This window comes from Mastigoproctus giganteus, chromosome 5 (assembly GCF_048544385.1).
Source record: "Mastigoproctus giganteus isolate SK-2022 chromosome 5, ASM4854438v1, whole genome shotgun sequence".
NCBI classification, from domain to species: Eukaryota; Metazoa; Arthropoda; class Arachnida; order Uropygi; family Thelyphonidae; genus Mastigoproctus; species Mastigoproctus giganteus.
In genome coordinates, this window is record NC_143579.1 from 94,543,672 (window position 1) to 94,563,300 (window position 19,629).

At 39.3% G+C, this 19,629-nt stretch overlaps 1 protein-coding gene across 1 annotated transcript in view; it reads left to right on the forward strand.

Moving 5' to 3' along the window:
* LOC150085573 (DDB1- and CUL4-associated factor 10 homolog) overlaps positions 1-19,629 on the forward strand; it is a 209,703-nt gene that overhangs the window by 112,992 nt on the left and 77,082 nt on the right. The window contains exon 5 of the mRNA XM_090373353.1: positions 17,109-17,306. Coding sequence (XP_090229479.1) covers positions 17,109-17,306 — 198 coding nt within the window. The remainder of the gene's footprint in view (positions 1-17,108; positions 17,307-19,629) is intronic.

The window sequence follows — 19,629 nt, forward strand, 5'->3', positions numbered from 1 at the left end:
TAATCACTTCCTTATCCCTGCTGGAAAAATTCCTGTATATCATTGACAATACTCCATGAGCTACTCTTGCAGCCCGTCTGCACTGCTCAGAGAACTTCATATCTGCCTGCACAACCACCCCCAAGTCCCTTTCATTCTCTACCACTGTCAGTGTAGTACCACAGAGTTGATACGTTGCTCTGGGGTTGCTGTTTCCCATGTGTAGTACTTTACATTTGTCAATGTTAAACTTCATTTGCCACCTCTCAGCCTATCTGCTCAACCTTTCCAGATCCTGTTGCAGTAGCATAGTGTCAGTAGTGTCCTTGACAACCCTGCCAACCTTTGTATCGTCTGCAAACTTGGACATTAAGCTTGATATACCATCATCAATATCATTTATAAATACAGAAAACAATAATGGACCCAACACCGAGCCCTGAGGGACTCCACTAATAACATTAGTCCACGATGAGCAGTGTCCATTGATTACCACTCTTTGTCTTCTCCCCCTCAACCACCCCTTTATCCATAGCAGCAATTTGCCTCCAATGTCACACTGCTCCAATTTGTGTAGCAGTCTTCCATGTGCAACAGTATCAAAAGCCTTTCTAAGATCCAAGTATATAATATCAAAGCTATTCCCTGCATCCAGTTCTTTTGTGACTGCATCATAGTATCCAATCAAATTGGTGAGGCAAGACTTCCCCTTAACAAAACCATGCTGTGTCCGAGATATAACTGAAGTCTTGTCTAAATGATCCTGCAGTGCTTCTTTAACCAGTGCCTCCATTAATTTTCCTGGAACAGAAGTTAAGCTCACAGGTCTATAATTACTTGTGTCAGCCTTTGATTCTCCTTTGTGAGTGGGGTCACATTTGCACATTTTCAGTCTATGGGTACCTCCCCTGAGTCCAAGGAAGCTCTCATAATTATGGCTCAGGGTTTGCTTACTTCCTTTGCTGCCTCCTTTAATATAACTGGATAGATCCCATCCACCCCGGGTGCCTTTCTTGTGTTTATCTTCAACAGTTTCTCCTCCACTTTACTCCCAGTTATTTCAAGATTCTGTAGCTTACTGCTAGAGTTGAATACACCTCTGGCATTCCCCTCGCTGAATAACTCCTCATGTGTGAATGTCGATGCAAAATATTCATTTAGTTTGTTAGCTATCTGAGCAGGATCATCAACAGTTGACCCATCATTATAAAGTGGATCAATCTGATTGATCCCCTTCCTTCTAGAGTTTACATAAATAAAGAACTCTTTGCTGTTTTTCTTTGCATCCCTTGCCAAGGATTTCTCGTAATCTGCCTTCGCCTGCCTAACCTCCTTTGTAACTTGGTTGCATATCAACTTGTATCTATCATAGGCTTCTGTGTCATGTGTTAATTTGTAAGTATCCCATGCATTTTTCTTCTCTGCCATATGCCTCATTAGTTCATCTGACATCCATTTTGGCCTAAACCTTGAACAATATTTCTTAGTTGGTATGTAAAGCCTAGTAGCTTCAAAGATAAGTTCTTTGAATGCTTCCCATTTTGAATTTGCTGTTGGTAACATCATCAGTTAGTCCCACTGTATAGAATTTAAATACTGTCTCAGTCCATCGTAGTCGCCTTTACGGAAGCAATAACCCTTCCCTTTACCCCTAATGGTAGTTACCTCTTTGAGTAAATCCCACTTCAGCACACTGTGATCACTGCCACCTAGTGGTTCATTTATCTGCAGATTCTTAATGCATGAAGAATCACTGCTGATAATCAAATCAAGAGTATTACTCCCTCTAGTTGCCTCCTGAACATGCTGATGTAGAAAACAATCATCCAATAAATCCACAAAAGCCTTGCTAGTATGTGAGTGACCAACCCACAAATTTCAGTCAATATCTGGGAAATTAAAATCCCCCATTATAAGACTCTCTGATTTACTGGCCCACTCTATTTCCCTATACAGTTCCTTATTATACTCATCAGAGTCATTAGGCCTATAGCACACTCCTACTCTCAATTTTGATCTCCCAATGCTTATGTCACACCAAACTGACTCAACACTGCACTGTCCAGCGATGTCGACTGGCTTCACTTCCTTGGTTTTTATGTGTTTCTTAACTAATAGCATAACCCCTCCCCCCTTCCTATCCTGTCTACCCTTTCTGTAGACGTTGTACTCCCCAAATTGCAGTTCTGCATCCCTTATATCTGTGTGACACCACGTCCCTGATATCCCAACAATATCTGCCTTTGATGTTTTGAGCAATACCTCAAATTCATGAAATTTATTTACTAAACTCCTAGCATTGGTGTACACGCAAGTATACCTGCACCTGTTTCTATTCTTAGCTACCCTAACACAACCCATGTGTTTACTTGTACCGCAATGGCTCCCAGCAGTCTCTGAAATACCATGCATCTTGTTTTTCAGGCTTCTGCTCATTCTAATAGAAGCAGTGCAAGAATCTCTTTCACCTCTGCCAGTGGCTACTGTCAATCTATTGGTCTTTGTCTCCCCCCAAGCTAGCAGTTTTCCGACCCACCTAACACTGCCTCGATAGCATCAGCAAATATTCTTGCACCCTTTCTATTTAAGTGTATCCCATCCCTGTAGAAGCAATCTCTCCTGTTAACAAGTACAGTCCAGGCTGAAAAAAATTCTACCCCTTGAGCCTTGCACAATCTTTCCAGGGCCGAATTGATCGACAAGGCTCTCATCATATACTCCCTCCTATCGTGTCTGGGCAGAATTGCAGACACTTTCAAATTCAACCCTAATTCTCGGCTTTTGTTCAACAGTGACCTGTACTTGTTAAGTAATTCTGCCGGTCTCCTACTCTTAATATTATTAGTGCCAACGTGTACAACTATATCACCTTTTGTGCCCTTAAAAGATGATATTCGCTGTACAACGTCATCAACCTTTGCCCCTGGCAGACATACCCTGGTCCTGTTCCACCTATTCTTTTTTACAAAGCATGTTCCCCGTTTCCCTGACAATAGAGTCACCAACAACTACTAGTTCCTTCGGGACCAGCTCATTCTGCCTTGGGGGTTGTCTCTGTGTCACGCGATGCCCAAGTGCAAGCTCTGGCGTTGGTGTGGGCAGCTGAGAGCTTGATGGGCCCCTCAATTTAGTTTCTTCGAGGGCATCCACCCTGTCCTTCAAGCTCTCATATAGGCCCACAAGAACGCTGAGTTGTTGCCTGGTATCGATACACTCCTTGCATCGCACACACACAAAGACATCCCTCATTGCAGTATCATGTCCCGTACCCGATTGCTCTGCAAACATCAAGCAAACAGTGCATTTTATAAGGCTGTGAGTCAGAGGACAACTGCCCCCCTCAGTTCTGCTCTGAGCCACAGCACTTCCATTAGCTTGAGCCTTTTGCTTTGCTGCTCTGGTCTGAGTCATGATTCTATTAATTTACTAATTAATTATAATTAATTATGTTATGTTATTAATTATGTTAAATATAATTAATTATATTACGTTTGTAATCTAAGTCGTTATATGTATTTATTTAAAAGTACAATTTAACTGCTAACGAAGTTCAACTAATGCTATCTAGTACGGTATATAACTATCGTATCACAAAGGCGGGAAAGTTACGAACGGTGAATCTACGGACACTTAAGTATTAATTAACTTTCAAATCTCGCTGTCTCAATTCAGAATAAACTAACGATCCTTACTAGGTCTATAAGCTACTTACAGAAATAATTCGATGTAAAAAATATTCAATCAAGCGGCTAAATATGGCTAAAGAACTTCTCGTTCGGCGGAGTTGCAAACACGTGGATACCCTTACCGATAATTTTATGCAATTACAAGGCCGAGTAAAGAATAAATACACCAAATTAATCAGAAAATCACAAAATAATGTTATACTACTAAATTTAAATCAAAAGTTTTAGAAAAACAATAATTTCAAATCAATAAATAAGAAAAATCCACTTAGCGGCTTTGAACACGACCGTCTCCTAGTTGCCTCGTCAGCAGACATTTGTTAACCCCTTCCCAGAACATTTTTTTCCTGAAAATGTGCCGTAATGGATCGACTTTTTTTATTTTACAGATTAAAAGTATGCATCATGCGAATACTCGTTGTATAATTTTTTGTGTTTTTTATAAATATTTTAGTAGAAAATACATGGGAGTAATTAACCCATTTGGGCTATTCTGAGTGTATTCCAAAAAGTTTGCAAATTATACAGATTTTTTTTTTTAATAAATTAGCGTTTAAGCTTAAAAGAAAGGAACAGAAAAACACTCTTCACTACTCATATAAATAAATTTAAAAAATCAGGTGGAACGCGGAAGCAGTAACCTCCCGTCACAAGCAATAATCGTGAACTAACTACATTCTGGCACACAGGTGGCAGTTCAGAGGGTGCCGAAATATATTTCGATATAGTTTTCTAATTGGTTAATGCTTATCAGTATTCAGCATTTAGGACAGCAAATTTTATTTTGCTTACTGGCGACACATAGAAACGCACGCTACTGTTCTGACATTGCTGTACAATAAGTAAAATGAAAACCAGCCGTCTGCTGCCAGACTTAAGAAAATCCCGAGAAATCTCGTGATTTATCTGGAAAAATTAGCAAGATAAATGCCCAAGAAAATACGTTTAATCCTAAATTTGCAGGTATTATTGTTTGCTTCGGGTATTATTGTATCCCGAGATATTTTGTGTAGTTCCAAATAACTTTTAAAACTAAAAATGAGATATCTTGGGATAGTCCATGAAGCGGTTAATGGTAGGCTCTATGGAGTGAGTTTTTCCTCAAAGTGAAAACTGTGTACATAAAATGCTTCAAAATATTAATGTTTTCGTATTTTGATTTGATTGCCCAACACCAGAGTAAAACTAATATCAAAATAAAAAAACAATAATAAAAAACTTACTGCCCAAAACCTATTAATAATTTTTTGATCCAGTAATATCTTTCTTCTACCTCTGTTTATGTATTAATCAATTGTGGATCTGAATTAAACCAGAATTCTTCAATTTTGGATTTGTAAGACAAAAGTGGACAATTGAGTCAACGGGTATGATCTTCTCAGATTTTCAAAGTTATTTTTCATGCTGCCATGAGAGAGAGAGAGAGAAAGCAGCACATACTAGAAAAATTAAAATATTTTATACATTAATAGACTCTTTAAATTACCTCTCTCTCAAACAATTGAATACAGTGTTATTAAATAAGCTTAGGTTACTTGAAGAGAGGGCGCTGACTCTCTTTAAAAATTACAGCTGTGACTTTCAGGCTCCGAAAAAACGATAAGTGTTTACCTTTTATTTACATAATTGTTATTTTATATTGTACTTAATACGTAGTCTTATAGTTATAGTTACGCTGGTTATTTTTATTTTAATTTAGATAAACAGTTTTTGTAGATATACATAATACTTAATATACGTAAAACTGTTATTTCGTTCGAATCTTGCAGCCATTGTTTTTGTATATAGTGGTAGGGAATTCAAATTTTTAATTGAGGTAGTTAGGTAGCTTTAACGTATAATTTATAGAGTAATACGCTTCACTGTTTCTATTAAATAGCGTAGTATTGACATTTAATTAATTTAATTTATTGATTTTATTAATTAAAAATATCATTCCCCAAACTAGAGCAGCAAAGCAACGGACACAAAGTAGCAGGAGTGCTGTGACTCAGGGGAGAACTGAGGGGGGCGATTCTCCAACGCATCAGAGCCTAAAAAAATGTGCGACTTGTGATATGTTTGCCGAACTCTCTGGAACGGAACATGATATTGCCATGGGGGATGTCTTTGTGTGTGCACGATGTAAGGAGTGTAAGGAAATCAGGCGACAACTCAGCGTTGTTATCGGCCTATATGAGAGTTTGAAGGACGGGGTGGATGCCCTCGAAAGATCTAAATTGAGGGGCCCATCAAGCTCTCAGCTGCCCACATCAACGCCAGAGCTTGCACTTGGTCATCACGCAACACAGCGGCAACCCCCAAAGCAGAATGCGCTGGTCCCACAGGAACTAGTAGTTGTTGGTGACTATTGTCAGGAAAACATGCTTTGTAAAAAGGATAGGTGGAACAGGACCAGGGTATGTCTGCCAGGGGCAAAGGTTGATGACGTTGTAGAGCGGATATCATCTTTTAAGGGTACAAAAGGTGATATAGTTGTACACGTTGGCACTAATGATATTAAGAGTAGGAGACCGGCAGAATTACTTAACAAGTACAGGTCACTGTTGAACAAAAGCTGAGAGTTACGGTTGAATTTGAAAGTGTCTGCAATTCTGACCAGTCACGATAGAAGGGAGTATATGATGAGAGCCTTGTCGATCAATTCGGCCCTGGAAAGAATGTGCAAGGCTCAAGGGGTAGAATTTTTTTCAGCCTGGACTGTACTTGTTAACAGGAGAGACTGCTTCTATAGGGATGGGATACACTTAAATAGAAAGGGTGCAAGAATATTTGCTGATGCTATCGAGGCAGTGTTAGGTGGGTCGGAAAACTGATAGCTTGGGGAGGATACAAGGACTAATAGTTTAACAGTAGCCATAGGCAGAAGTGAAGGTGATTCTTGCACAACTTCTATTAGAATAAGTAGCGACCTGGAGCGTGGCGTGTTGGAGGTTTCAGGGACGGATGGCAGTCATCCTGAAATAGGTGGGTATATGGGATGTGTTAGGGTAACTAAGAATAGGAGTAGGAGCATGTATACCAGTGCTAGAAGTATAGTAAATAAATTTGATGAATTTGAAGTGTTGGTCAAGACATCAAAGGCGGATATTGTTGGGATAGCAGAGACGTGGTGTCACACAGATATAAGGAATGCTGAACTGGAATTTGGGGAGTACAATGTGTACAGAAAGGATAGACAAGATAGAAAGGGAGGAGGTGTTATGCTGTTAATTAAGAAAAACATAAAATCAAAAGAAGTGCATCCAGTTGATAGAGATGAACAGTGCACTGTTGAGTCAGTTTGGTGTGACATAAGCACTGCGAAAGCAAAAATAAGAGCAGGAGTGTGTTATAGGCCTAATGACTTGAATGAGTACAATGAACAATTGTACAGAGAAATAGAGTGGGCTAGTAAATGGGAATGTCTTATAATGGGAGATTTTAACTTCCCAGATATTGACTGGAACTTGTGGGTTGGTCACTCACACACTAGTCAGACTTTTGTGGATTTATTGGATGATTGTTTTCTGCAGCAGCATGTTCTAGAGGCAACCAGAGAAAGTAATACTCTTGATCTGGTTATCAGCAGTGATGGTATTATAAGACATTCCCATTTATAAGACTCCCATTATAAGACATTCCCATTCATCATTCCTGTATTAAGAATTTGCAGATAAAGGAACCACTAGGTGGCAGTGATCACAGTGTACTGATGTGGGATTTACTTAAAGATTTAATTACCATCAGGGGTAAAGGAAAGGGTTTTTGCTTCCGTAAAGGTGAGTACAGTGGTCTCCGACAGTTTTTAAATTCTGTACAGTGAGATCAACTGACGATGTTACCAACGGTAAATTCTAAGTGGGAAGCAATCAAGGAATTAATCGTGGATGCTACTAAACGTTTCATACCTATTAAGAAATATTGTTCAAGGTTTAGGCCTAAATGGTTATCTAATGAACTAATGAGACTCGTAACAGAGAAGAAAAATGCATGGGATGCATATAAATTATCAAGCGACTCAGAAGCCTATGGCAGATATAAGCTAGTCTGTAATCAGGTCACAAAGGAGGTTAGGCAGGTGAAGGCAGATCACAAGAAATCCTTGGCAAAAGATGCTAAGAAAAACAGCAAGGATTTCTTTACTTACAATGATATGTAAACTCTAAAAGGAATGGGATGAATCTGATTGGTCCACTTGACATTGATGGTTCGACTGTTGATGATCCTGCTCAGATGGCAAACAAACTGAATGAGTATTTTGCATCTACATTCACACATGAGGAATTATTAAGGTTTGAAAATGGCAGAAGGTTATCAAATTGTAGCAGGATACTTAATGATTTTGTAATAACTGAAAGCAAAGTGGAGGAGAAATTGTTAAAATTAAACATAAGAAAAGCACCTAGGGTGGATGGAATCTATCCAGTTATATTAAAGGAGGCGACAAAGCAACTAAGAGGAGGTTCCCATGGACTGGAGATGTGGAAATGTATCCCCAATTCACAAAGGGGGATCGAAGGGTGACACGAGTAATTACAGACCAGTTAGTTTAACTTCTGTTCCGGGTAAAATAATGGAGTCACTGGTTAAAGATGCATTGCAGGATCATCTAGACAAGACTGCAGCAATAATTCAGACACAGCATGGGTTTGTTAAGGGAAAGTCTTGTCTGACAAATTTGATAGGATATTATGATGTGGTTACAAAGGAACCGGATGCAAAAAATAATTTTGATATCATATATTTGGATTTCAGGAAAGCTTTTGACACTGTTGCGCATGGAAGACTATTGTACAAATTGGAGTAGAATGGTATTAAGGGTAAGTTGCTACAATGGATAAAAGGATGGTTAAGTGGGAGAAGATAGAGGGTGGTAATCAATGGGTGCTGCTCTTCGTGGACTAATGTTATTAGTGGAGTCCCACAGGGTTCGGTGTTGGGTCCACTGTTGTTTTGTATATTTATCAATGATATTGATGAAGGTATATCAGGCTTAATGTCGAAGTTTGCAGATGATACAAAGGTTGGCAGAGTTGTTAATGACAGTAATGGCAGTGTGCTACTGCAACAGGATCTAGATAATTTGGGCAGATGGGCTAAGAAGTGGCAACTGAAGTTTAACCTTGACAAATGCAAAATACTGCATATTGGTCGAAGTAACCCCAGAGAAACATACCAGCTGTGTGGTACTACGCTTAAGGTGGTAGAAAATGAAAAAGACCTGGGAGTAATTGTGCAGTCAGATATGAAGTTTTCAGAGCAATGCAGACAGGCTGCCAGGGCAGGTCATGGGGTTTTGTCAATGATATATAGGAATTTTGCTAGCAGGGAGAAGGAGGTGATTGTCCCTCTGTATAAGGCAATGGTCAGGCCACGCCTTGAGTACTGCGTACAGGTCTGGAGGCCTCATTTTAGGAAGGATGTAGATTTACTTGAGCATGTACAGAGAAGGGCAACAAGATTGGTGAGGGGAATGAAATGATCCTCTTACCAAGAGAGGCTTAAGTTCTGCAAATTGCAGTGGCTGGAGACTAGGCGCAGTGATCTGATTGAGGTATATAAGGCCTTGAATGGGTTGAGTACGCTGAATTCTGATGGGATCCTTCCACTCGTTCAGATTACGAACCTAAGGTGGCATAAATTCGAATTAAGAAAAGACAGATGTAGAATAGATGTGCGGAAATTTGCCTTTAGCCAGCGGGTGGTTAATTGCTGGAACAAACTTCCATCTGTCGAGGAAGTTTACAGGTTAAATAAATTTAAGGAGGAACTGGACAGGCATTTGGAGGGAATGGTGTGATTTTTTATTTTATTATTTATTTATTTATTTTTTTTATTATTTTTTTTATTATTTATTTATTTATTTTTTATTTTTATTTTATTTATTTATTTTTTTTATTTTTTTTTATTATTTATTTATTATTTTTTTTTTTATTTTTATTTTATTTATTTATTTTTTTTATTTTTTTTTTATTATTTATTTATTTTTTTTTTTTATTTTTATTTTATTTATTTATTTTTTTTATTATTTTTTATTTATATATTTTTATTTTTTATTTTTTGGCTGATGCTGCATAACCTCATACAGTTGCTTTCTTGCATCACATGCCACTGCTACTACTACTACTACTTAATATGGGTTAAAGGGGGAAAAGAGGCTTCAGTTTTATAAGGTGTGGTAATGTGATATGCAAACATTGTCAGTCGTGATCAATAGAAACTATTAATGGTTATTTGATTAGTTGTGGGCTGTTCATGCAGGGTAATGTTTTTAGAATGAAAGTGTAATGTTATCAGAGAAAATTTTAATGTCTTCAACATCTGCACAATGCCTTCCTTTGTGAGGAGTTTTCAATTAATTAACATCCAGAAGTCAGCAGTTTTGTGGATTCTTTAAATTACAGGGGTTACAGGTCAGATGGTCCATCGTGGTGATTTGTTTGCTAAAAATGTGGTTATGAAAATTGGAGCACGAGTTGGTTCATTGGTGATAGAGAATTCAAAAATGATTTTTCCACATGGTTTCATTTTCTTTTCATAGCATTGTCTAACCCTTTTAAAACCTCCATGTAGAATGTCTGATTCACAATGCCCCTTTCTTGAATGAATTCTATCTGAACAATGCCATAAATGTCAAAAAAACAGATCAACATGGTTGTGAGTTTTGATTTTACTATTTGTGGCTACTGCCTTGTTGAGTGTACTAAGTCCACTCTATTGTCTGACATTTTGTTCAGGGTCTGTTGGTAGGACCAAGTATCATATTTTTTTTTTTTTTTTTTTTTTTAATGAAAACCCCAAACACGAGAGATACTAGAATACCTCTCATGTTTGGGTTGGAGATTGAGAAGAAGAAAGAAAGAAGATATTTGTTGACATTGGACTTGAACTTCTGTAGATTGTAATTTTCAGGAAATACACGTGAAGGAAGATTGTTCCACAAAACAGCAGTTGAATGAATAAACGACGAAGATGAAAAGTTGGTTCTGTGAGTTTGAAGTTGGACAGTAAATGGATGTTGGCTGATGGCAGCATGTGTTTGGAATGTTTTGAAAGAGAGAGCAGGAATTATAGAAGCCAATTCAGAAGAACAGTGTCCATGGAAGTATCTATAGAAAAGGCACGCAGTAGAAACAGTAAGTCTATGAGACAGAGTGGAGAGACTCTGTTAGAGATGAGTCATTGATTAACATAACTGCCCTCTTCTGAATGGGATCTAAAAGCCTGAGAGAGGTTTTGAGGGCACCGCCCCAGATGAGGGAACAATATTCCATGGTTGAGCGGATTTGCGATTTGTACAGAGTGTATAGCTGTTTGGAAGAAAAGTAATGCTGAGAGCAAAAGAGAAAACCAAATTTTTTAGATGCAGAGGAACAATATTTGTAATGTGCTTCTGCCAAGAGAGATTAGAAATCAGAGTGTTACCAAAGATAAGCATAGGAACAGAAAAATCCTTTTTGAGAGATATAAGACAAGACTGAGTTTTAGAAGGATTGAAATCAACTAAGTTGTTTATACCCCACTGGAGAATTACCTGGACGTTGCCATTTAAGGAATTGGTAGCAGATATTCGAGAAGTTAAAGCTAATTGAGCAGGGCAAGGTTTCTCAAACTGTAAAGTGGAATGCAATGTGCTACCATCGGAAAAACTATGGATAGGATTTCCGGTCAATGGAAGAAAGTCATTATATATACAAGAGGAAAAGAGTGGGGGAAAGAACTGAACCTTGGGGGACACCAGCTTTTGTGGACAAGTTAGAAGACAGAGAGCCATCTACCATCACCCTCAATGAGCGATCAGAGAGAAAATTAAATTGGACAACCAATTACAAAAAATAGTTGGCAAACCATAAGATGGAAGCTTCTTTAGAAGACCTTTATGCCAAACATGATCGAAAGTCTTTGGGATGTCAAGAGCAACTGCTTGTGTCTCACTGAAATTTTCCATTGAATTTGGCCTTAAATGGGTAACATAAGCAGAATATCTCCAGTGGATCGACACTGACGGAATCCATACTGGTGATCGTTGATCACACGGAAGGTTTCTGGGTAGTTTAAGAGTTCGCGGTTAATTCATTTCCTCATTACTTTAGAAAGAGCAGTAGTAATTGCAATGGGACGATTATTCGATGGGAGGGATTTGTTACCCTTTTTAGGAACTGGCTGGACATGAGCAAATTTCCAAGCAGAAGGAAGTTCAGGAGCCATGGTTTTGAGAACAAGTGGAGAAATACCATCAGGACCTGGAGTTTTCTTAGCATTAAGATTCGTCAAAATCCTTCTGACATCCTTTTGATGTAAGACCACAGGAGGCATTGAATGGAGTGTGTTGGGAATGGTGGGAGGTGTTTTACCAAGATCATTAATACATGAGTTGGAAGTAAAATGGGATGCTAGCAGGTCAACTTTATACTTGGCTGAAGTTACAACAGAACCATCTGGTTTTGACAGAAGTGGGAGCAGAGATGGACAAAAATTGCGGCCAATAGCTTTGGCAAGAAACCAGAATGCTCAGCTACCATTATGGCAAGAAGCAAGTTTTCTACTCTTAGCCGGTTCAAAATCTAGTTTGGACTGATTAATAAGTGCTTTACAATTGTTGCAAGCTTTGGTGTGGGCAGAAAATGAAACTGAAGAATTGGAAACAAGCCAATTACAATATGCAACATTGTTCTCTTGAACAGCCTTAGCACATTTATTGGAAAACCAAGGTTTAGATGAAAGACGAGATTTTAAAGTGGAGTGTAGAATAAATGATTCCATTCTTATGAGAATAATTTCACTGACACGATCTGAGCAAATGTTGACATCAGAAGTTTTGAAACAGTAATCTGACCATGAAAAAGAAGAAAAGAAATCTTGGAGATCATCCCATTTTGCATTCTTGTAATGCCAAGCAACACGCGGTTGGGAACAGCCATGAGATAAAGGCTCCATTGGAGAAGAATCAATCACCAAGATCTGAGGTGCCTAAAGGACCACTCACTTCACCCATGTACTTAGAAGGGTTGTTTGTTAGAAACAGATCAAGCATGTTGGCTGTATAGTTAGGATTGTCCGGTATTCTGGTAGGTAAGTAAGTGAACAATCTGTGCCAGGTCATTAGTAATTGCAAAAGCCTCAGCATCTCGACCAGCTGGGTCAGTGTGACTAGAAGACGGAAGCCAGCTGGAGTTGTGAACATTGAAATCACCAAGGAAAATTACCTCAGTGTTAGGAAAGTTGAACTGGAGAAAGTCAAGTTACAAAGAGATGAAATCAAAGAGCTCAGTGTGATTAGTGGAGTTGGGAGAACAGTAGAGACAACAGATGAATAATTTGGGCAACTGAGATGAGCAGTAGTTGAATCAACCGATAACTGAGATTCTGTCAGAAAAAGTACATGGGGTTTGGCAGACTGCAGGTGGAAATGGACATTGTTGAGATTAGAGCTGAAACCATGTATATTTGTGAAATGAACCAGAAAGTGTTTCAGAGGTTTAGATCTTTTTGTAGATAAGCTGTCTATTAGCTTTACAATTCATGGTGTATTCAGTAGGAAAAAGTAGGGGGGGGGGACATGCTGTATGAAGTAATGAAATTTTTGGAAATGGTGTACACATGGTAAGAATATACCCAGATCCTTGACATAACGTGGCCTCGACAAAGCCCCCCCCCCACATACACACTACTCTTCTGACTCCCTCCAGTCACTATCTGGCAGAGTAGAGGTAGCAAGATTATACACCAGCTGATCTGGAATCCTAATAAAGAGTTACCAATAGGTTCGGTCCGGTGTACTAACTGGCGGCTAGCCTGCAAATACCGTTTTAGAGGTGTACCCTCAAAAAGTAAGGAAGATTGAATCTCGCCATGATGTCGTAACCTCAAAAGTCATCAGTCATACTGCATGATGGAAGAGATGGGGAAGGGTTGACCGGAACTTAGCTCTGGAGACTAAACATGAGTTCCACCACTTGAAGCCTCCAATAAGCGAAGTGGTGGTATTGCACTGCTTGATGCAACCAGAATGCTAGGTGGTAGTCATCTACCACCTAGTATTGCTTGCTAACACAGTGGGGGTGGCATTACTCCATGTGCTGTAGGTGCCACACCTCGACCCCTGCTTACGTTGGTTCACATCTGGGTGGTCACCCACACTGTGCTTGCACATGGAGGTTATGCCTAGGATTACTAACAGTCCCAGAGAAGGTGCAAGCAGAGAATTTGGCTGTCACAGACCATCTGGACTTTGCCGAAATTGGGTCCACTTGATTTGCATGTCACCCGAATATCAGTTCCATCGGTGTCTTAGACTCCCAGGTAGCAAGTACAGCTTATCTGGCATATCTGAGAGAATGTCTGTGACAACCTCAAGGATCAAGGATTGTATTCATGGCAGAATATAACATTGGATTGTCAACAAGTTTGTTTTTCGTGCAGTGAATAAAATTGCATTCTTAATTTCTCTATTTATTGTTTGACCTCATTATTTCCGCATTAAATACGTTAAAAATAAAACTTTCTAGATAACGGGAAAATCAAAATAACATCACCTTGAGTCCCCAAAGATGCCGTGATTTCGAAAGTCTGCTGTATATCCTGTAATTTTGAAGGGGTCAATGAGAGAGTGCATTGAAGCATTAAGATAAATTATGATAAAGTTGCTGAACTTGAGAGATCGTTTTTTTTTATTGAAAAGTTGGCCATGTATTGGCAATTCATAATCCTGATCTAAGGTGAAGTGAATAACTACAGACTGGTTAGTCTGTCTTCAGTGGTAGGAAAAATCATGGAAGTTCATTAAGGATGAAATGCAATGACATTTACATAGAAATATTCTGAAGGAATTGCAGAACAATTGGTGAATGTGAAACCTTGTTTAACTGACTCTTCTAGCTATTTTGAGTCAGTCAGTAGGTGGATATGGGATATAATTTTGATATTGTTTGTTTGAACCTTAACAAAGCTTCATAATGGTTAAGCTTCAGCAGTGGGGGACCCCCCCCCTTAAGGATCTGTACTGAGAACTGCTTTTATTTTTGATTTTTTTCAGATGACATTATGAAGGGATGCAGATTGTAGTGTTCAAAATTTGCAGATAATGTCAAGATCAGGAGAGTGGTTAGTGACCAGTGTCAAGCATCACTCTTTCAGGATGATGTGGATAGGCTTCTGGGATAGTCAGATAAATAGCAACTGTGTTTTAATTCTGCAAAATGTAAGGCTTGGAAATAATAACCTCAGTATAACTCACATGCTGGGAGAAGTTAAATTAAAGGCTGTGGAAGAGGACAGAGATTTGGAAATTATGACTCAGGCAAATATGTTCTCCCTGTAATGTAGACAAGCAGTAAAGAAGGTTCATTATTATCAGTGATTTATCAAGCATTTATATCTAGAGATAGGGAGGTTGTGATTCCACTGTATAAGGCTGATGTGCAGCTGCACTTGGAATACTGTGTCCAAATATGGAGACTGCACCTAAAAAAAAATGGACATTGAGTTTCTTGAAAAGGTCTAAAGACAGACCATGCACTTTGTGAGATTTATAAAGGATGCCTCACCCAGGTGAGGAAAGACTTAATATGTGAGTTATAGAATTTGTTAACTAGATTTTTTAGGGATCTTAATGAAGGCAGTTAAGGCTTGGAGAAGGGATAGTAAAGTGAATGGTGAAAAATTCATTGTTATAAACGATTCTATAACTAGAGACCATAAATTCAAATTATGAAGAGGTATAGACTGGATTGTAGGAAGCTTTGTTTTATTTAGAAAGTTGTTAACTTGAAAAGTTAAATCTATGGTAGTTGAAACACTTTTGGGGATAATTAATGATCAAAAGAGAGCCATGTGTGAGGTGGTTAGTGTATATATATATATATATATATATATATATACACATACACTGTGCTGCCACTGTATTAGGGACACCCCTGCTGTGTGCACAAATGGTTTGTCCCACAACGTTGCAAGTCACATGACTACAGTTGTGAATATAAATGCAGCAGAACAACCTTTCTAATATCAGTTAAACATACAAACCATAGCAAGAATGGGGAAAAGGAGTGATCTAACGCACTTCGAACGTGGCATGGTAGTAGGTGCATGCAAGATGGGCTGGACAAGCATCTCTGAAACGGCATTTCTCCTGAACTTTTCACGCACCACATTTTCAAGGGTGTATCGAGAGTGGTGCAACAAATAGAAAACATCCTCTCAATGGCTCTCCTGTGGACGAAAATCGCTTGTTGATGAGAGAGGTCAGAGGAGGATGGCTAGAATTGTGCAAGCAAACAGACGGGCCATAATGTCGCACATCACGTCAGAATACAACCTTGGTGCGCAGAACAAAATATCACAATGGATCACTAGTTGCACTTTGTCGCAACTGGCCTACAACAGCTGACAGCCACATCGCATACCTTTGTTATCAATGAAGAACAAGAGAGCACGCCTCCTGTGGGCATAGCAACACCAGCACTGGACTATCGAGGATTCGAAAACAGTTGCTTGGTCTGACGAGTCGAGGTTCCTGTGCATCATATTTGATGGAAAGCTCAGAATTTGGTGAAAACAACATGAACCCATGGACCCGTCATGTGTGACGACTACTGTGCAAAGTGGTGGGGCAGTGCTATGGTGTGGGGAACGTTTTCTTGGAACACGTTGGGTCCATTGATACCCATAGATTCGTGTCTGAATGCCACATCGTTTAGGTACGATGTGGCATTCAGACATGTATCCGTTCGTGTTGACAGTTGATGTGGCAACAAGATGTATCCATTAATGTTCACAGTTTATCCTCAGTCAGATGGTTACTTCCAGCAGGATAATGCGCCGGTGCACAAAGCCTGACTCACTATGGAATGGTTCCAGGAACATGACAATACTTTCTTTGCTGCAGGGGCCACACAGCCTCCAGATCTTAATCCTATTGAACATCTTTGGGATGAGCTGGAAAGGGCTGTTCGCTGCAGGCCTACACCTCCGTTGAATCTCAAGGAACTGCATAACACACTCATGTCTGCATGGTACTCCATTCCTGCACAACGTTTTCAGCATCTTGTTCAATCCATGTCTAGAATCCATTCAGACTGTTTTGGAGGCTAAAGGAGGCTCAACATGTTACTAGGTATGGTATGTGTACTTAATAAAGTGGCCGCACAGCGTGCATGCATGTGTGTGTGTGTGTGTTATTTTTATTTTTTTCCTCATAGTACAGCAAAAACTCAGAGCTTCCTAGCACCATATGACTAATACTAAAACCGGCATATTTTGTACTTGGTAATCAGGTGTTGAATAAATCAGTAACAAAGGCTAATATCATATGATTTTTAGTCACTTATGCTTTGATTTGACTTACTCTTGTTATTATAATTACTCTTTTTGGCACTGCTATTATTTACTTATGGTTATATTAATTTAGTACATAAATGAATCATTGTTAATATAACTATTTAACAATTTTATTTTGTATAGATTTCTTGATTCACGCATGTTTGCAACATGTTCAGATGACACTACAGTGGCCCTTTGGGATGTGAGATATCTTAAATGTAAAATAAGATCTTTGAAAGGGCATTCCAACTGGGTCAAAAATATAGAATATGACAGCAGCAGTGGTTTGCTAATAACATCCGGATTTGATGGCAGTATTTATTCTTGGGATATTAATAGGTAATATATTTAATGTATTTTTTGAATCACATTAAGATTATTTAAGCAGATATTTGCAGAATTATTTGTAAGTTATTGTTGAACTTTATCTCAGATGGAGGAGAGGAATATAAAGTTTATTTTGTGACTGAAAAATGTAAGTTGTCATCAAAATTTTGAAAGATGTTTACAAACTGTCCTACATTTGTATAAATGATTGTGACTATAAGGAAAACAAACTTTTATGCTCTTGCTAAGAAAGATTTGAACAGTCAAGCCCATTTATAGACACTGACATAAATGTTTTAATAACATCAGATGTTTTAATGTTTCTATACGTAAAAAAAAAAAATTATTTCATACCTCAGGTTGGATAAAGCTATGGATTTTGTGACCTGCTAATTTAATACAAAGTACAGGACTACCAAACCCCAAGCCATAGAAATGAAAACATTCCCCAGACAGCTGATTCATTGTCATCTGGGGAATATTTTATATCATGGGCATGGGAAATGGCATGGACTTTTTTCCTTTTGTTCAACTAGTCACATTATCCATTCAAAGAGCAGTGCAAATAATATGCAATGCTCATGCTAACTTATTCTGGTCACCTAGAGAACATAGTGTATTGTGTATCTTGTCTGGCAGCATCAGGGGGCCCCAAACTCTGCAGTAGCATCTCTGATGCAAAAAATACTCTGTAAAGGCCACAATGGGAGTAATGTCTGGGTAAATGTAGATTATGTTGTTTGTCTGTCTTCTTGACCTAGGGTCCCATGGAACACCACTGATCCATCGTTACTATCCACCAGTGCAGATGGTGGCCTGGAGCTAAGCCAGGAAGGCAGGGCATTAAACTCTGGCAGAGCCATCCCTAGAATGCCTGAGCTTTACAATAGGTTTCATTAAAATTTATAAAAAATAAAATAAAATAAAGGGGAGTGCATGGTGGTTGTAAGTTGGATGTAAACCTCTGCCAGGGGGATGAGAAAAGGTGATTGAAGGGTACTTTGGGAGAATGCCCATGCCTCTCTTCCTTCCATATCTGGTATCTGAAAAGGCCACAGCCAATTTAGAGGCCTACATGGAAGGAGGAGCAAAAAAGATGCAACAGCACGCTCCCTCCTATGCAGACACACTGAGGACATCTACAAATGCACCGGCAACACAACAACAAATGCAGGCAAAGAGAGGACCACTACTAAAGACACATAACCTGGTCATTCTCAGGCCCAAGGAAGGGGGAGAAACGACCAATGAAGAAATCAAATGTAAAGTAATGGAGACCATGAAAGAAGATTTCAAAATTACCAGAATACAATCTGTAAGAAAGATCTGTGTTGCCATCGAAACTGAATCACAGGAGGAAATTCGAGGGATAATGAAAAACCCAAAAGTAGCGACCTTTAACAGCTGAAGCTCCCAAGAGAAGAAGGCCGACTGCTATCATTTTTGATCTGACCAAGGATATAAAACCAGAAACACTGTCAGAAGAAATCTACCTCAGGAACCTTAGAGAGGCCTTGCCCGATCAAGAACCAGAAAACCTTGTACGGCTCAGATATATGACAAAATCCAGGAACAAGCACCTTTAACTGGGTGGTAGAATTTGACCCAGCTGCCTGGCAGATACTGAGGGCCCAAACAAGAATGTATGCAGAATGGACCTGTCATCAATATAGGGAATATGTGGTTGTGCCTAAGTGCTATAGGTTTGGCCACACTATCCACACCTGCACGCAATCAGCAGCAACCTGTGGTCACTGCTCAGAAAAGGGGCACGAATTTAAAGATTGCCCAAACAAAAGTAAGGACCTGTCTGCCCCAACTGTAAGTCAGCCAAGATGGTGTGCAGACACTCAGTCAGAGATCAAAAATGCCACACTTACGTAAGGGTGAAGGGGATATACCAAAGCAGAACAGATTATGGGGAGCAGATTTAAAAATTATAACAGCACAGAGGTCAAAATTATGCAACACAATGCGCAACGGGCCAGAGCAGTGGTCAACCAGTTTAGAATCGAGGCAGACGAAGAGGAAGCCGTCATCCTCTTCATCCTACAGGAGCCGTATACACACATGAAAATAGTCAGGGGCTACCCATTGGCCTACAAGCTGATACAGGCAGGAGAAGATACCTCATGGGCAGCGATCCTCATCTGTAACCCTTACTTGACAGCTACAAAAATTTCCCAACTCTGCACCCCCTGGGCAGCCCGCACCCATATCATCTCACCTGTTGGTCCCTTCTACATGGTATCCTTATACTGCAGATCAGGCCAGGAACTGACCTATGCAATCAACTACCTCCAGTGAATCATGGACTTCCTCCCAAATCAAAAAA